The sequence below is a fragment of the Euleptes europaea genome, chromosome 2, assembly GCF_029931775.1.
Source record: "Euleptes europaea isolate rEulEur1 chromosome 2, rEulEur1.hap1, whole genome shotgun sequence".
NCBI classification, from domain to species: domain Eukaryota; kingdom Metazoa; phylum Chordata; class Lepidosauria; order Squamata; family Sphaerodactylidae; genus Euleptes; species Euleptes europaea.
The window spans coordinates 5,493,403-5,509,031 of record NC_079313.1 but is presented as its reverse complement, the minus strand read 5'-3'; the positions used below and the strand labels follow the sequence as shown (position 1 = coordinate 5,509,031).

Here is a 15,629-nt window from a genome sequence, read left to right as displayed (position 1 = left end):
CGGCGCGCCTGGTGCAATGCGCACGCGCACCCCGCATGACGCGCCTACGTCACTTGTGGGTTTACCCGGAAGCGAAGTGGACGCTCCAGCGATCTCAGCCAAAACTCTATGATGCGTGCATGCCCGCTGGCCATCAGCTGGCCGGCGGGAAGCCCGGTGGATCGGCGGGATTTTACCCGCCAACACCGGGCACTTGGCAACCCTAACTATAGAGATCCGACTCCCTGGAGAAAATGTCTGCTTTGGAGGATGGGTTCTGTGGCATTGTACCCCCTAGAGTCCCCCCCAAACTCTGCCCTAACCAGATTCCACCCCCACCCCACCCCAATCTCCAGGAATTTCCCAACATCCATTTCTGATCCAAAATAATAATGTCCACTCAGACGCTTTACGTGGTACATCCGTCTCACAGCTTCCCTTCAGGGGAAGATATTGGATCAGAAACTGGGGAAGAGCTGAAGAATCGAAACGGCCGCCTGGCTTGCTGAATTTCACCTCCCTGGGAAAGGAATTGGATGCATATAAATTTTATTCAACACCTAAGCAACTGTAAGACTTACCTGAGTTATGGACTTGTATAGACATTGCTTTGAACGGCATAACACAGATTACTGCGTGCTCATTTTGTGACACAGTGGTCACTGTATATTATTTGGATCGTTTATATTGACTAAGGTTACTTTTGGACAATTTGCTAATTATATTTTTAAAAGACTGTGGTTGGAAACTGTCGGATCTTTGCTAGTACCTGGAGGTTGGCAACCGTACCCCCTCCCACACCCCGCCCTCCTCAGTCTCTGCCCCAAAAACCTCCCGCCGGTGGAGAAGAGGGACCTGGCAACCCTAGGCAGTAGCCTTGCCAGGCCCCGCAGCTCCAGTGGCAGAAGCTTTGTGGGGCTGTGGCGTTAGCGCGCCATGCGTGCACACCTGGCAAAGCGCGCTCACACACGCACAATGTGCCTACGCCACTTGCAGTTTAACCTGGAAGTGATGGGGACGCTCTAGTGATCCTGGCCAAAACTCTATGGTTTCCATAGAGTTTTAGCCAAGGGTGCTAGAGCGTTCGTGTCACTTTTGGGTTAAATCGAAAGTGATGCGTGTGCTGCATCTGTGCGCGCGTGCCTGCAGTGCCCACTGGCCCTCAGCTGGCTGGCGGGCAACCCGGTGAATGGGCGGTAGTTTACCCGCCGCCACCGGGCAATTGGCAACCCTACGTGACAGCCATTTTGTGGCTGGCTCTGCCTCCTGGGGCAGCCATTTTGTGGCTGGCTCTGCCTCCCGGGGCAGCCATTTTGTGGCTGGCTCTGCCTCCCGGGGCAGCCATTTTGTGGCGGGCTCTGCCTCCCGGGTCAGCCATTTTGTGGCTGGCTCTGCCTCCCAGGGCAGCCATTTTGTGGCTGGCTCTGCCTTAGGGTTGCCAACTGCCAGGTAGTAGCAGGAGATCTCCTGCTAATACAACTGATCTCCAGCTGATAGAGATCAGTTCACCTGGAGAAAAATGGCCGCTTAGGCAATTGAAGTCTATGGCATCAAAGTCCCTCCCCTCCCCAAACCCCGCCTTCCTCAGGCTCCGCCCCAAAAATCTCCCGCCCGTGGCAAAGAGGGGCCTGGCAACCCTACTCTGCCTCCCGGGGCAGCCATTTTGTGCCTGGCTCTGCCTCCTGCGGCAGCCATTTTGTGCCTGGCTCTGCCTCCTGCGGCAGCCATTTTGTGGCTGTCATCTCAGGATCAGAAACATCTTTCCCAACACCTGTATGTGTTCTACCGCTGAGCCACAGACCAATGGGCTCTTAATTCTTCCAGGAGCTGCCACGCCGAGATGGCCAGGAGATGTCGGCGTCCAGCCTGGTGGACCTGTCCGCCGCTGCCACCACCCTCAAGCGGCCCACCAGCCTCAGCCGCCACGCCAGCGCGGCCGGCTTCCCTCTGTCTCCGGTGGTCCCCCGGGGCCTCGCCAAGGCCGCCAAGCCCCTCGCGGCGCACAGCCCCGCGGAGAGCTACGAGGAGACCGTCCTGGAAGCCGAGGAGATTGCGCATCTGCTGGCGGACGTGGCCCGCTTCGCCGAAGGCTTGGAGAAACTGCGGGGCGTGATGCTTCAGGAGGGTGAGCAACCGAGGGCATAGCTGCACCACGGCAAGGTTCTTCTGCCCCAGCCAGCTAGGGTTGCCAGGCCTCTCTTCGCCACCGGTGGGAGATTTTGGGGGCAGAACCTGAGGAAAGCAGGGTTCGGGAAGGGACTTCAATGCCGTAGAGTCCAAAGGCCAAAGTGGCCATTTTCTCCAGGGGAACTGATCTCTATCTGCTGGAGATCAGTTGTAGTAGCAGCTCCAGCTCGTCCCTGGAGGTTGGCAACCCTGTAGCCAGCCGGTACTGAGCCTTCCTTAAAACCCTTGCCCAGGGTGACTGAGCAGCAGTAGACCTGAAGCTTTATACCAGGTGGTAGCATGGGATTGGCTGTCTGTGATCACCTGGTTTCCAGGACCATGAGTATTCTAGGCTGAAGTTCTGATGGTCTAGCAAAATCCTCAAATTTCCCTTATTCAGCAGCCCTGGTGGCCCAGAGGAATCAGCAGGGGTGGTGTTGAGGTAGGGTTGCCAGCTACAGGTAGGGAAATACCTGGAGATTTTGGGGGCGGAGCCTGAGGAAGGCGGAGTATGGGGAGGGGAGGGACTTCAATGCCATAGAGTCCAATGGCCAAAGCGGCCATTTTCTCCAGGGGAACCGATCTTTGTCGCCTGGAGATCAGTTGAAATAGCAGGAGATCTCCAGCCACCGCCTGGAACTTGAAAAAATAAATCACTATGCCGTCACAACTATAGTTGCAATCAAATGAACAGTACCAAGGCTCTATTGTACTATTAATCCATCTATTCAATGTAGTACAATTGATATACGACAGTATATCAAAAATCACAATTACACACAATAAACAACTTATCTCTGTACTCCACTATACCAAACCTACAAACCTACACAACTAATGAAGTCCAAAAGCCTCAAAGAGACATATTCAGATACACAAGCTCAGTCTCTTAATTCACAGCCCATTCCTGAAAGGAATGGCTGCGCTGGGCTTTGGAGGCAAACTAGCGCCATTGCCTCCTAAAGAGCGGAAACCTCTGCCCGGCGCCAAAAACCCGTGCAACCCTCATAGGGTTGCATGGGAGATACACCAGCAAAAAGCTGGCGTATCATTGCAAAAAGAAAAAGGAGCGTTCCCGAGCCGAAAGGGCTCAGGAGGCTGACTAACGTTGAGCCCACCCCCGGCTGGCGCCGTCATGCCCTGGGAACGACTCCCAGGGTGCCGGAACGCCTCCTGGCTCATGGGCCCTTAGCCTACTTCAAATCACTTGTGCAGTCATCCACACGGATTGAAGAGTCAGTGGAAAAAACTCTGATCCAGTCAATGGAGAGAAACTTCGATCCAGCAATAGCAGGTAGGCAAATAGGCTTCAGGTGAGAGTCAGTACAGCACCACAGGAAATTGACCAAGAGCAATGCATACGGATAGAATCAACTAAACCATAACTCTTAAAAGTACAGTCAGTAATTCCTAAATGAAACAGGAAAGGTCGAAGTCCGTATTACCGACTGTGCTGCTGTATTTCCTGTGGTGCTGTATTGACTCTCACCTGAAGTCTATTTGCCTACCTGCTATTGATGGATCAGAATAATATAAGCAAAGGCTGAAGAAAGGAGGAAGCTGTTGGCAGCGAATTTAAACTTAAGAATAATATTTTGGTATTAGCTTTAATAAGGATCTTAAGGTATGTCTTGGTGGCGGTCCCGTGTATCATTTATTAAGAAGTATAATGTATAGAGTCAGAGGTGAGAATTTTTATTGTATGTATCAGGCTGATGAAGCCACACAATGGCGAAAGTGATCGACCCACTCCGGAGGGCGCGTTTCCTGCCTGTATTCATTTGCCTACCTGCTATTGCTGGATCGAAGTTTCTATCCATTGACTCGATCGGGATTTTTCCCCCACTGACTCTTCAGTCAGTTTGGATGACTGCACAAGTGATTTGAAGAAGGCTAAGTGTATTAAGAGACTGAGGCTGTTATTGCACTAGGTATTCCCAGCGATGTATTAAGAGTTTGGAAATGTTATAAAAAAATACTGTTCGCACTTTCTGTGTATTCCCACCGATGTATTAAGAGTTTGAAACTGTTATAAAAAATACTGTTCGCACTTGGTTTGGCCCCTTTAGCTGTGAAGACGTCTTCCAACCATTTTTTAGCCGTAGTATCCAAAAACCCCTTTTAAAGCGATGTTTTATATAACATTTCCAAACTCTTGATACATCGCTGGGAATACCTAGTGCGGTAACAGCCTGAACTTGTGGATCTGAATATGCCTCTGAGACATTTGGACTCCATTAGTTGTGTAGTTTTGTAGGTGTAGTATAGTGTATAGAGATAAGTTGTCTTTTGTGTGTAATTGTGATTTTTGATATACTGTTGCATATACATTGCACTACATAATTAGATGGATTAATAGTACAACAGAGCCTCGGTACTCTTCATTTGATTGCAATCACCTGGAACTTGGCAACCCGATTTTGATGGGTTGCCATCCTCCACGTACTAAAAGAAAAAAGAGAGTAAGAAACAAGTGAAAACAGGAAATTAACCCAAAGAGGATAGGTGGGGGCCATGCCACGAAAATCAAAACAGAACAGAGATGCATCTTTATACATCCCTAGAAGACAGAGCGGAGAAGCGGCAGACGTCCTCACTGTCCGGGGGAACGCTGAAGGCTCAGGGGCCTTGCTCCGGGAGACCCTTTCTCCGCACGCGGGGGGCCTTCCTCTTTCGCAATCGGTGGCCCAAACCATGCTCTGAGTCAGTTGCCACATGAGGCTAGGCAGAAGGGCTGGGACGGCCCAGGGCTGGATAGCAAAACTGTTTCCGGTCTGCTTGCTATTTTTCGCCCGCCTTTCCTGTTTATTCTGAGGCTGTGACAGCTGGCAGAGCCCTGATAAATCCTTTGCGCGCGTAACGAGGAGAATCGGCGCATGTCATCCCTCCGCTCGCGCCGGGTTGCTGCGGGATCACACCTGCGAAGCGAGAGCTTGCGAAAGCCGCAATGAGAGAAAACATGGAGTTGTCATGGTGCCAGCCAGGGATGCCATCTGTAGACACCCAGACAGAAAAGAATTAAGCAAATATCTAGGAATTTAAGGAGTTTGGGGATTTCATCTATTTTTAAAAAGATAGTACACATAGGGTTGCCAACCTCCAGGTATTAGAACAAATATGAAGTTAGCCTGCTATATAAGTAGTTAGTAAACCATGAAATAGCAGAAAATATGCAAAGTTTTATACTGCAATCTTTTTAGTTAGATATATGTTTCACAAATATTCACATTATATTAGAGTTCATATATGAATTTGTACAATCACAATATATCAATTGACAATCCCAAATTGTGCAAATATCTCGCTTTGACTTGCGCTTTGGAGATGTGAAGGTAGTCCCAGTGGCAAGGGTTTCTGGCAATAAGGTAGTCTTTTCTTCTTGCCACAGTGGCAAGAAGATATTTGCACAATTTGTGATTGTCAATTGATATATTGTGATTGTACAAATTCATATATGAACTCTAATATAATGTGAATATTTGTGAAACATATATCTAACTAAAAAGATTGCAGTATAAAACTTTGCATGTTTTCTGCTATTTCATGGTTTACTAACCTCCAGGTATTAGCTGGGGATCTCCCACTATTACAACTGATCTCCAGCCGATAGAGATCGGTTCCGCTTGAGAAAATGGCCACTTTGGCATTGGACTCTATGGCATTGAAGTCCCTCCCCTCCTCAAACCCCGCCCCCCTCAGGCTCCGCCCCCAAAATCCTCACGCTGCTGGCAAAGAGGGACCTGGCAACCCTAAGTACACACCACTTTTTAACACAAGTATACACAGGGGTTTACGTGAACATTAAAGCAATATTGGTGCAGATGAGTGAAATGCAAATTTAGTTAGGGCATTTTCAGGCCCTGTGGTTTCTAGTCAAGGCAGCTAATAAGAGCAACAGAAAAAAGTACAGATGTGGTTGAGGGGAAATGTTTTTTTGCTTTTATTCCCCGAATATCAATATAAACAAAGAAGGAAGGAAAAAGAAAACCAGGAACCGTAGCTTTCTAGGTCTTTTTGGCTGATTACTATAATTGTTGGGAGCTGTCCGGGGCTGTTACCGCACTAGGTATTCCCAGCGATGTATCAAGAGTTTGGAAATGTTATAAAAAACATCACTTTAAAAGGGTTTTTGGATGCCACAGCTAAAAAATGGTTGGAAGACGTCTTCACAGCTAAAGGGGCCAAACAAAGTGCGAACAGTATTTTTTATAACAGTTTCAAACTCTTAATACATCGGTGGGAATACATAGAAAGTGCGAACAGTATTTTTTATAACATTTCCAAACTGTTAATACGTTGCTGAGAATACCTAGTGCGGTAACAGCCTCAGTTTTACAAAGAAGGAGAGGTAGAGCAATGTTTTAAATCAATAATTGAACCAAGAAGATCACATGGAGAGAGAAGGAAGGAAGGAAGGAAGGAAGGAAGGAAGGAAGGAAGGAAGGAAGGAAGGAAGGAAGGAAGGAAGGAAGGAAGGGAAGGAAGACAGACAGACAGAAAGACTGTAGGGTTGGCAACCATGATCTCCATATGACAGAGATCAGTTCCCTTGGAGAAAATGGGTGCATTGGAAGGTGGACTCTATGGCATTGAAATCCCTCCCCAAACCCCGCCCTCGTCAGGCTCCGCTTTCAAAATCTCCAGGTATTTCTCAACCCAGAGTTGGCAACTCTACCCATCAGAGAGGGAGGCATGAGATGTAGGGTCTTTGCAACCGGTGGGAGGTTTTGGGGGCAGAGCCTGAGGAGGTCTCCACCCCCAAATCTCCAGGGGTTTCCCAACTTGGATCTGGTTGCCCTACTTCCCCCCATCACCTGCCAATGGCAAGGGGGGACCTGGCAACCCTAGATTGTAGGCGTTTGGATGGACAGATTATCTCGAAAGATTCAGGAAGCGTCGGTTTCCTGATTTTCAGCTTCCCTTTCCTGGCAGTAAACAAAACACCACCAAGCTATGTAACGTGTTCTAATCTCCATGGCACAATCTTTTATTGCTATTATTGCTGTTGTTGGTTTGGGGTTTTGTTTGTTCGTTTGTTGCAAACAGGTCGTAAAAGCAGTCTATGCATTTTTAAAATAAATCCTATTGAGGGGTTTAAAAATAAAAACTGATGGGATCTCTGCTGGCAGCGGCAGACCAAGAAAGGGATCTTGGGGTGGTAGTGGATCGCTCGATGAAGATGTCGACCCAGTGTGCGGCTGCTGCAAAAAAGGCAAATTCCATGCTGGCCACAATTAGACAAGGAACAGAGAATAAAACTGCTGCTATCATACTGCCCTTGTACAAATCTATGGTGAGACAACACTTGCAATATTGTGTACAGTTCTGGTCTCCACACCTCAAAAAGGACATTGCAGAGCTTGAGAAGGTGCTGAAAAGAGCAACCAAAATGATCAGGGGGCCAGAGGAGCTGTTGAAGCACTTTTTAGCTTGGAAAGAAGACGGTTATGGGGAGACATGATAGAGGTCTATAAAATTATGCATGGTTTGGAGAGAGTGGACAGGGAGAAGCTTTTCTCCCACTCACATAATACTAGAACGCGGGGTCATCTGCTGAAGCTGGAGGGTGAGGGATTCCAAACAGATAAAAGGAAGTATTTCTTCACACAAGGCTTAGTTAAATTGTGGAACTCCCTGCCCCAGGATGTAGGGATGGCTGCCAACTTGGAAGGCTTTAAGAGGGGAGCAGGCATGTTCATGGAGGAGAGGGCTATTCATGGCTACTAGTCAAAATGAATGCTAGTCATGATGCATCCCTATTCTCTCCAGGATCAGAAGAGCAGGCCTATTCTATAAGGTGCTGTGGGACGCAGGCAGGATGGTGCTGCTGCATTCGTCTTGCTTGTGGGCTTCCTAGAGGCACCTGGTTGGCCACTGTGTGAACAGACTGCTGGACTTGATGGACTTTGGTCTGATCCAGCAGGGCCTTTCTTATGTTCTTATATTTAGGGTTGCCAACCTCCAGGTACTAGCTGGAGATCTCCCACCATTACAACTGATCTCTAGCCGATAGAGATCAGTTCACCTGGAGAAAACGGCCACTTTGGTCACTGGACTCTATGGCATTGAAGTCCCTCCCCAAACCCCGCCCTCCTCAGGCTCTGCCCCAAACACCTCCCACCGGTGGCAAAGAGGGACCTGGCAACCCTAGTGATATTGTCACCCACTCAAAAGTCTCTGGTTAAAGGCACCAGAGCAGGAATGGGTTAAAAATAATGTTGTCAACTTTAGCAAAGTTTGGGGTTTTTGTTTTTATGACCTTCCTTTCTTATCCATTGCTGGAAAACTTAGCCAAGAGGCGAACATCCTCGATTACGGAGGCCGCAACAGAGGAATGAATGGAGGCGGGAGGGTTTGACCGGATACCGAGACGGAAATAATGGCCTTCGTTCTGGCCAGAAAGGAAACACGGAGCAAACACCCCAACTGCTTTCAAGGGAAACGCAAACAAATAAAAAATAAAACACAGAGTGGACAACACAGATAAGTAGGGTTGCCAGCTCCGGGTTGGGAAATACCTGGCGATTTTGGGGGTGGAGCCTGAAGAGGGAGGGGCGGGGCTTCAATGCCATAGAGTCCAATTGCCAAAACGGCCCTTTTCTCGATGGGAAATGATCTCTGTCGCTTGGAGAACGGTTGTAATAGTGGGAGATCTCCAGCCACCACCTGGAGGTTGCTGAGGTAAGTAAGAGAACCTGTGCTGAATTAGGTAAAGACTAAAATAAATTGTCAGCACGTGGGCTCATGTAGGAAACTGTAATTAAATTGGCTGGAACTTGTAAATATCCGTTAATAGCAATTTATTAGGCATCAAACTCAACCATATGCAACAGTAAAAAGAGTCTGTCCGACAACAGATGCAAATAAACAATGTCAAAAATACACCAAGCATTAAGACAATTTACAACAATGCGTCGTTGCTATTGTGAGCTAGTTGCAAAATACAAAATGAAAAATATATAACAGAAACCATGAAACAGAAATCATAACAAAAATTATCTGTTAATTCACAGAAATAAACTGCACAATTGTGCTATCAACAATTCTTGGTGGAAATATAACGTAAAACCGCACAACAATTTCTACCCCAATCCCTGCGTGAGGCGCGGGGAACATACAGAGCGGAGAGCGGCTGCCTCTGAAGAGCAGGGAAAAGACCCGGTGTTGAGTAAGGGTTCTTGCGGAGACGATGGTTGAGTAATGGTTCTTGCTTTATATATTGATGCTGTTGCATATGGTTGAGTTTGATACACAATAAATTGCTATTAACGGATATTTACAAGTTCCAGCCAATTTAATTATAGTTTCCTACATGAGCCCACCTGGAGGTTGGCAACCCTATCCTCGCAACAAATGAGCTCGACGCCCCTGCCGTACAGCCCGTCCTCCCAAACTGCCATTTTCTCCAGGGGAACTGATCTCTGTTGTCTGGACAGCAATTCTAATCCCAGGACATCCCCAGGCCTCGCCTCAAGGTCAGCAGCCCGGTCTCTGTCCTCTTGCGATCAGTTGTCATTCTGGGAGATCTCCGCCTGGAGGCTGGCAACCCTATTGAACGGTCACAATTGTACATGCAAATTAATGCCCAAAGAGAATGCCCTCCTCATATGGTGGTTATTCTTTTACCTGCTCTCGTATCCCGCTTAGAAGATGCCGTGGTAAAACCAGGAAAGGACTGTGTCACTCTTTGATAAAATGCATTCTGGAATCTCCAGGTTTATCTTCTGAGGAAGGCAAAGAGTTGAAACAGGAACATATGTACCGGAAACCTGTGAAGAGTACAAAGAAAAGACATTAAGAACAAGAGAACAAGTAAAAAGATAATCACAATATGAAGAGGACATTCTTTTTGGGCATTCATTTGCATATACAATTGTAACTCCTATGGTGGAAAATACAAATGGAACTGACTTCAACAAGGATGTGTTAAAAGCACCGGCATTTGTCATGCTTACATGCACTGAATATAATTATTTCCATGAATAGATATTTGTAATTGGTTCTTGTAGGTTATCCAGGCTGTGTAACCATGGTCTTGGTATTTTCTTTCCTGACGTTTCGCCAGCAGCTGTGGCAGGCATCTTCAGAGGAGTAACACTGAAGGACAGGCATCTGAAGATGCCTGCCACAGCTGCTGGCGAAACGTCAGGAAAGAAAATACCAAGACCACGGTTACACAGCCCGGATAACCTACAAGAACCAGTGAACTCTGACCGTGAAAGCCTTCGACAAGATATTTGTAACTCTGTATGGAATATTGTTGTTGGTTTCATGTGAATCTTAGCTGCGAACACTGTGAATAACATTGTCGAAGGCTTTCACAGTCAGAGTTCATTGGTTCTTGTAGGTTATCCGGGCTGTGTAACCGTGGTCTTGGAATTTTCTTTCCTGACGTTTCGCCAGCAACTGTGGCAGGCATCTTCAGAGGAGTAACACTGAAGGACAGTGTCTCTCAGTGTCAAGTGTGTAGGAAGAGTAATATATAGTCAGAAAGGGGTTGGGTTTGAGCTGAGTACTGTCCTGCAAAAGTAATGTGCTAATCATGATTAGTAATGATTAGTAATGTGATTAGCACATTACTTTTGCAGGACAGTACTCAGCTCAAACCCAACCCCTTTCTGACTATATATTACTCTTCCTACACACTTGACACTGAGAGACACTGTCCTTCAGTGTTACTCCTCTGAAGATGCCTGCCACAGTTGCTGGCGAAACGTCAGGAAAGAAAATTCCAAGACCACGGTTACACAGCCCGGATAACCTACAAGAACCAACTGTGAATAACTTTGGTGAATTGGTAACTTTTGCAATATAAGTTCATGTATGTTTAAACACACCCTGACCTGGATGGCCCAGGCTAGCCTGATCTCATCAGATCTCAGAAGCTAAGCAGGGTCAGCCCTGGTTAGTATTTGGATGGGAGACCACCAAGGAATACCAGGGTTGCTGTGCAGAGGAAGGCATTGGCAAACCACCTCTGTTAGTCTCTGGCCATGAAAACCCCAAAAAGGGTCACCATAAATTGGCTGTGACTTGACGGACACACACACACACACACACACACATGTGATTAAACACAGCCTGAGTTGCCCTTTTGTTTGGTTGTAATTACAAGGAGATTGAGATTGGGAAGGGCAGCCATGAAGGAGCTAGAAATGATTCTGAAGTGTAAGGATGTGTCACTGGCCACCAAGATCAGGTTAATTCATGCCATCGTATTCCCTATTACTATGTATGGGTGTGAGAGCTGGACAATGAAGAAAGCTGATAGAAAGAAAGTAGATTCCTTTCAGATGTGGTGTTGGAGGAGAGTGTTACGGATACCCTAGACCGCCAAAAAAACAAACCAGTGGGTTATAGATCAAATCAAGCCTGAACTGACCCTAGAAGCTAAAATGACTAAACTGAGGCTGTCGTACCTTGGACATATTATGAGAAGACAAGAGTCACTGGAAAAGACAGTCATGCTGGGAAAAGTTGAGGGCAGCAGGAAAAGAGGAAGGTCCAACAAGAGATGGATGGGCTCAACAAAGGTAGCCACAGCCCTCAGTTTGCAAGATCTGAGCAAGGCTGTTAAGGATAGGACATTTTGGAGGACATTGATTCATAGGGTCGCCATGAGTCGGAAGCGACTTGATGGCACTTAACACACACACACACACACACACAATTACAAGTAGGGCAACTATAGTTCCACCCGTTTATTTTTGTGAGTGCCTGGAGGTTGGCAACCCTACCAACTAACCACACACACTCAGTTGGCAGGGCTACTGGGCCCAGCAGCATTTCATCAGGGGCACAGTTTTTCTCTTTTAATCTCACCTCTCTTTCTTCTGAAGCTACCTTTTCTTTCTGGGGCATGATTGCTCTCCATGTGTGTTCATCTTGCAGAGGAGGTGGAATCGCACCGCTCGCTTGCCCACGAGTGTCTTGGAGAGGCGTTGCGGATACTCCGGCAGGTCATCAGCAAGTACCCTCTTCTCAATACCGTGGAGACGCTGACGGCAGCTGGGACTCTTATCTCCAAAGTCAAAGGTCAGTAGATGCCAAAACCCCCCCCCCCATTCATCTTAATTTGGACCCATAAATGGTAGAGGTTGCGGAAGAAGGACCTTGAGCAACGAAATTGGTTAGGACTGAAGGGATCATTACTTAGAGGTCTATCAGTGACTAGTCATGGTGACTAAGGGAACCTCCACATTCAGAGGCAGTGGCCTCTATGCCCTGTTGTGGGACCTCCAGAGGAACTGGTTGGCTGCCGTGTGAGACACGATGCTGGACTAGATGGACCACTGATCTGATCCAGCATGGCTCTTGTTATGTATGTATATATGTCGTGAGTCAGCCTGAGAATTACTCTTCAGAAGAAGAGGCGGCAGAACAAGCCCTCACTCCCTCTGAAGAGATAACACCGGAACAGCAAGACGGGGCCTCTGGCCATTTATTCATGGAAGGTTTTGCATTGGATTTGCCACTGTTTAGATGCACTTTCCCCCCATCCATATTCTCAAAACCTGCCTGTACGCAACAATATAGTTAGGCGATATGCAGGGGGACACTTAGGAGCTTGAGTCCTGGACGAAGGATCTTAAGCCCTGCATGCGCTATTGGCCCTAAACCGGCATGCGCCATTGGTAACCCGGGGTTGTTTTCCCCCCTATCACGGATCGGGGGGGAGTGGCTGCGGGCGGCCAAGGGAGCATATAAGCAGGGCCGTTTGCACCAAGTTCTCCAGTTCTGTTCTACACTACAATAAAGCGTTGTTGTTGGAACTCCATCTCGACCTCGTGTGTCCTCCCCACGCGGACTTAACAGCTCTTCTGATGTTCATACGTTCTCTTCTTAAGGCCTCGGCCTCTATGCCCTGTTGTTGGCCTTCCAGAGGAACTGGTTGGCTGCCGTGTGAGACAGGATGCTGGACTGGATGGACCACTGGTCTGATCCAGCAGGGCTGTTGTTCTTATGAAGGCCTCGGCCTCTGTGTCCTGTTGTTGGACCTCCAGAGGAACTGGCTGGCCGCTGTGTGAGACAGGATGCTGGACTAGATGGACCCTCACTGGTCTGATCCAAAAGAGTTCTTCATATGTTCTTAAGATCCCAGGTTCACTCAAATAAATGGGTGTGTGGGGGACTTCTCTCTAGACCACTGGTTCCCAACTGGGGGTCCATGGACCCCCAGGGGTCCGCGAGAACGAAATTAAGGTCCGCGAAACAAAGTTATAAACCCATAATAAATTAATATTTTCAATTAAAAGTTCTCTATTATAAAAATATATATTCAAATATTATTCTAAGTTTAATGTTTAACTAACAGTTATGATTAAAGTTTATTTTCAAATTCTCGGAATTTTTATTTTGAACCTTGGGGTCCCTGCACCGAACAAAAAAGTCCTAGTGGTCCCTGGTCAAAAAAAGGTTGGGAACCAGTGCTCTAGACCCTGAAGAGGGGGGACAAATGGATCTGTCTCAGTAGAAGGCGGCTTTGTGTGTTCATTCTCTGATACCATTATAAGCCCCAAATTCTTCTTGTGTTGACTATGTGAAGCTGCCTTTTTTGTGGGTCAGAAAGGAGGGGCCTGTGACAGCAGGAAAGAAGGGAGGAGAAAGCGGCTGGCGTAACCGCACACTCGCACCAAAACGTGTGCACTTTGCTGCCTGAGCATCCGGTACCCTGAGCGCGGTAACCACAACACACCGCCAGCCGTTAGTCTTCTAGTGAATCTGCCAAGTGGTTTACTTAGCAGTGAAGCGTTTTTAGCAGCGAGTGAATTTGGGGGGCACGTACACATCTCCACCCCCTCCTCAACGCATGCACAAATACTGGTGGTGTCGGAAGCCTTTGGGGATAGGTCTATGGGGAGACTTACACAACTTTAAGGTTGACAACGAGGAAATTGAAATTGTGGAAGACTTTCTATTCCTTGGCTCCATCATCAACCCAAAGGGAGACTGCAGCCAAGAAATCAGAAGGAGATTGCGATTAGGAAGGGCAGCCATGAAAGAGCTAGAAGAGATTCTGAAGTGTAAGGATGTGTCACTGGCCACCAAGATTAGGTTAATTCATGCCATCGTATAACCTATTACTATGTATGGTTGTGAAAGCCGGACATTGAAGAAAGCTGATAGGAAGAAAGTAGATTCCTTTGAAACGTGGTGTTGGAGGAGAGTGTTACGGACATCGTGGACTGCCCCCCAAAACAAATTAGTGGGTTATAGATCAAATCAAGCCTGAACTGACCATGGAAGCTAAAATGACTAAACTGAGGCTTTCGTATTTTGGTCACATTATGAGAAGACAAGAGTCACTGGAAAAGACAGTCATGCTAGGAAAAGCTGAGGGCAGCAGGAAAAGAGGAAGACCCAACAAGAGATGTATTGACTCAATAAAGGAAGCCACGGCCCTCAGTTTGCAAGAGCTGAGCAAGGCTGTCAAATAGGACATTTTGAAGGACTTTGATTCATAGCGTCTCCATGAGTCGGAAGCAACTTGACGGCACTTAACACACACACACATTACCAAGTGGTTCCGTTAAGAAAAAAGCACAGTGCCAAAATTCCTTGTAAAGGTTACTAGTCAATTGATGTTTGCTACGTGTATGGCGGGTAGTCCGATTTTACAGAGGAGCAGGGGAGTGCTGAAAAACATGAAGCTGGTATAACCCTGAAGGGTCTCGCAGTGCGCCTTTTCGGATGTCTTTCTTGCAAAGTGATGTGGGGGGGGGGAGAGAAAGAGTTTCATGGTGTTTTCTCTCCCCGCTTTGCAGGTTTCAATTATGAAGCAAAGAACGAAGGAGACAAGCGGGAATTCGAAAAGGCCCTGGAGACGATTGCCGTCTCTTTCAGTAGCACGTAAGTGAACAACTTGCCCTGAACTGGATGGTCCAGGCTAGCCGATCTATAGGAGACAACTGAAGACGGTGTATTCATGAAGCCATTCAATTAGCTTCAGTTCTTCTGCTAACCAGTAGTTTTAAACTACTGGTTTTAAATTAGTGGATTTTATATATTTTATTGTATTGCTGTTGATGTATAAGCTGCCTTAAGTTCCTGTAAGGTCGAAAGGCAGCTAATAAATGTTTCAAACGAATAAATAATAATAAAGAACAGCCAATTCACCATAGCAATTTCATTCCGCTATTTATGTTTTCATCTCTTTTTCTGGGGCTTTGTGGCAATTTTTTCACCTCAAAACGTAGCCTGAGGTTATCCCATCTGGACAGCCGAAGCATTACTGAGACTACCCAAAGCGACTGCCCTTCTTTACTTTGAGTAGCGGTTATTTTTATTCCTACACTTATTTTTTTAATTCTTTTACTGTGTCATCCTACTCTTGTGGCTTTTTTTGTTGTTGGATAGTTACTTTAACCATCGATTGATTTTTTTTTAATGGACTTTTGTTCTTTGGGTTCTCTTGGACACATGCTTCACACGGCGAGGATATACACCCGGTAATATAAAAACATAGATCTGGGAGGGGACCTCAG

General features: G+C 47.0%; 1 protein-coding gene across 1 annotated transcript in view; it reads left to right on the top strand.

Annotated features, from left to right (window-relative positions):
* ARHGAP45 (Rho GTPase activating protein 45) overlaps nt 1-15,629 on the top strand; it is a 44,593-nt gene that overhangs the window by 3,350 nt on the left and 25,614 nt on the right. The window contains exons 2-4 of the mRNA XM_056844580.1: nt 1,804-2,104; nt 12,037-12,180; nt 14,910-14,994. Coding sequence (XP_056700558.1) covers nt 1,804-2,104; nt 12,037-12,180; nt 14,910-14,994 — 530 coding nt within the window. The remainder of the gene's footprint in view (nt 1-1,803; nt 2,105-12,036; nt 12,181-14,909; nt 14,995-15,629) is intronic.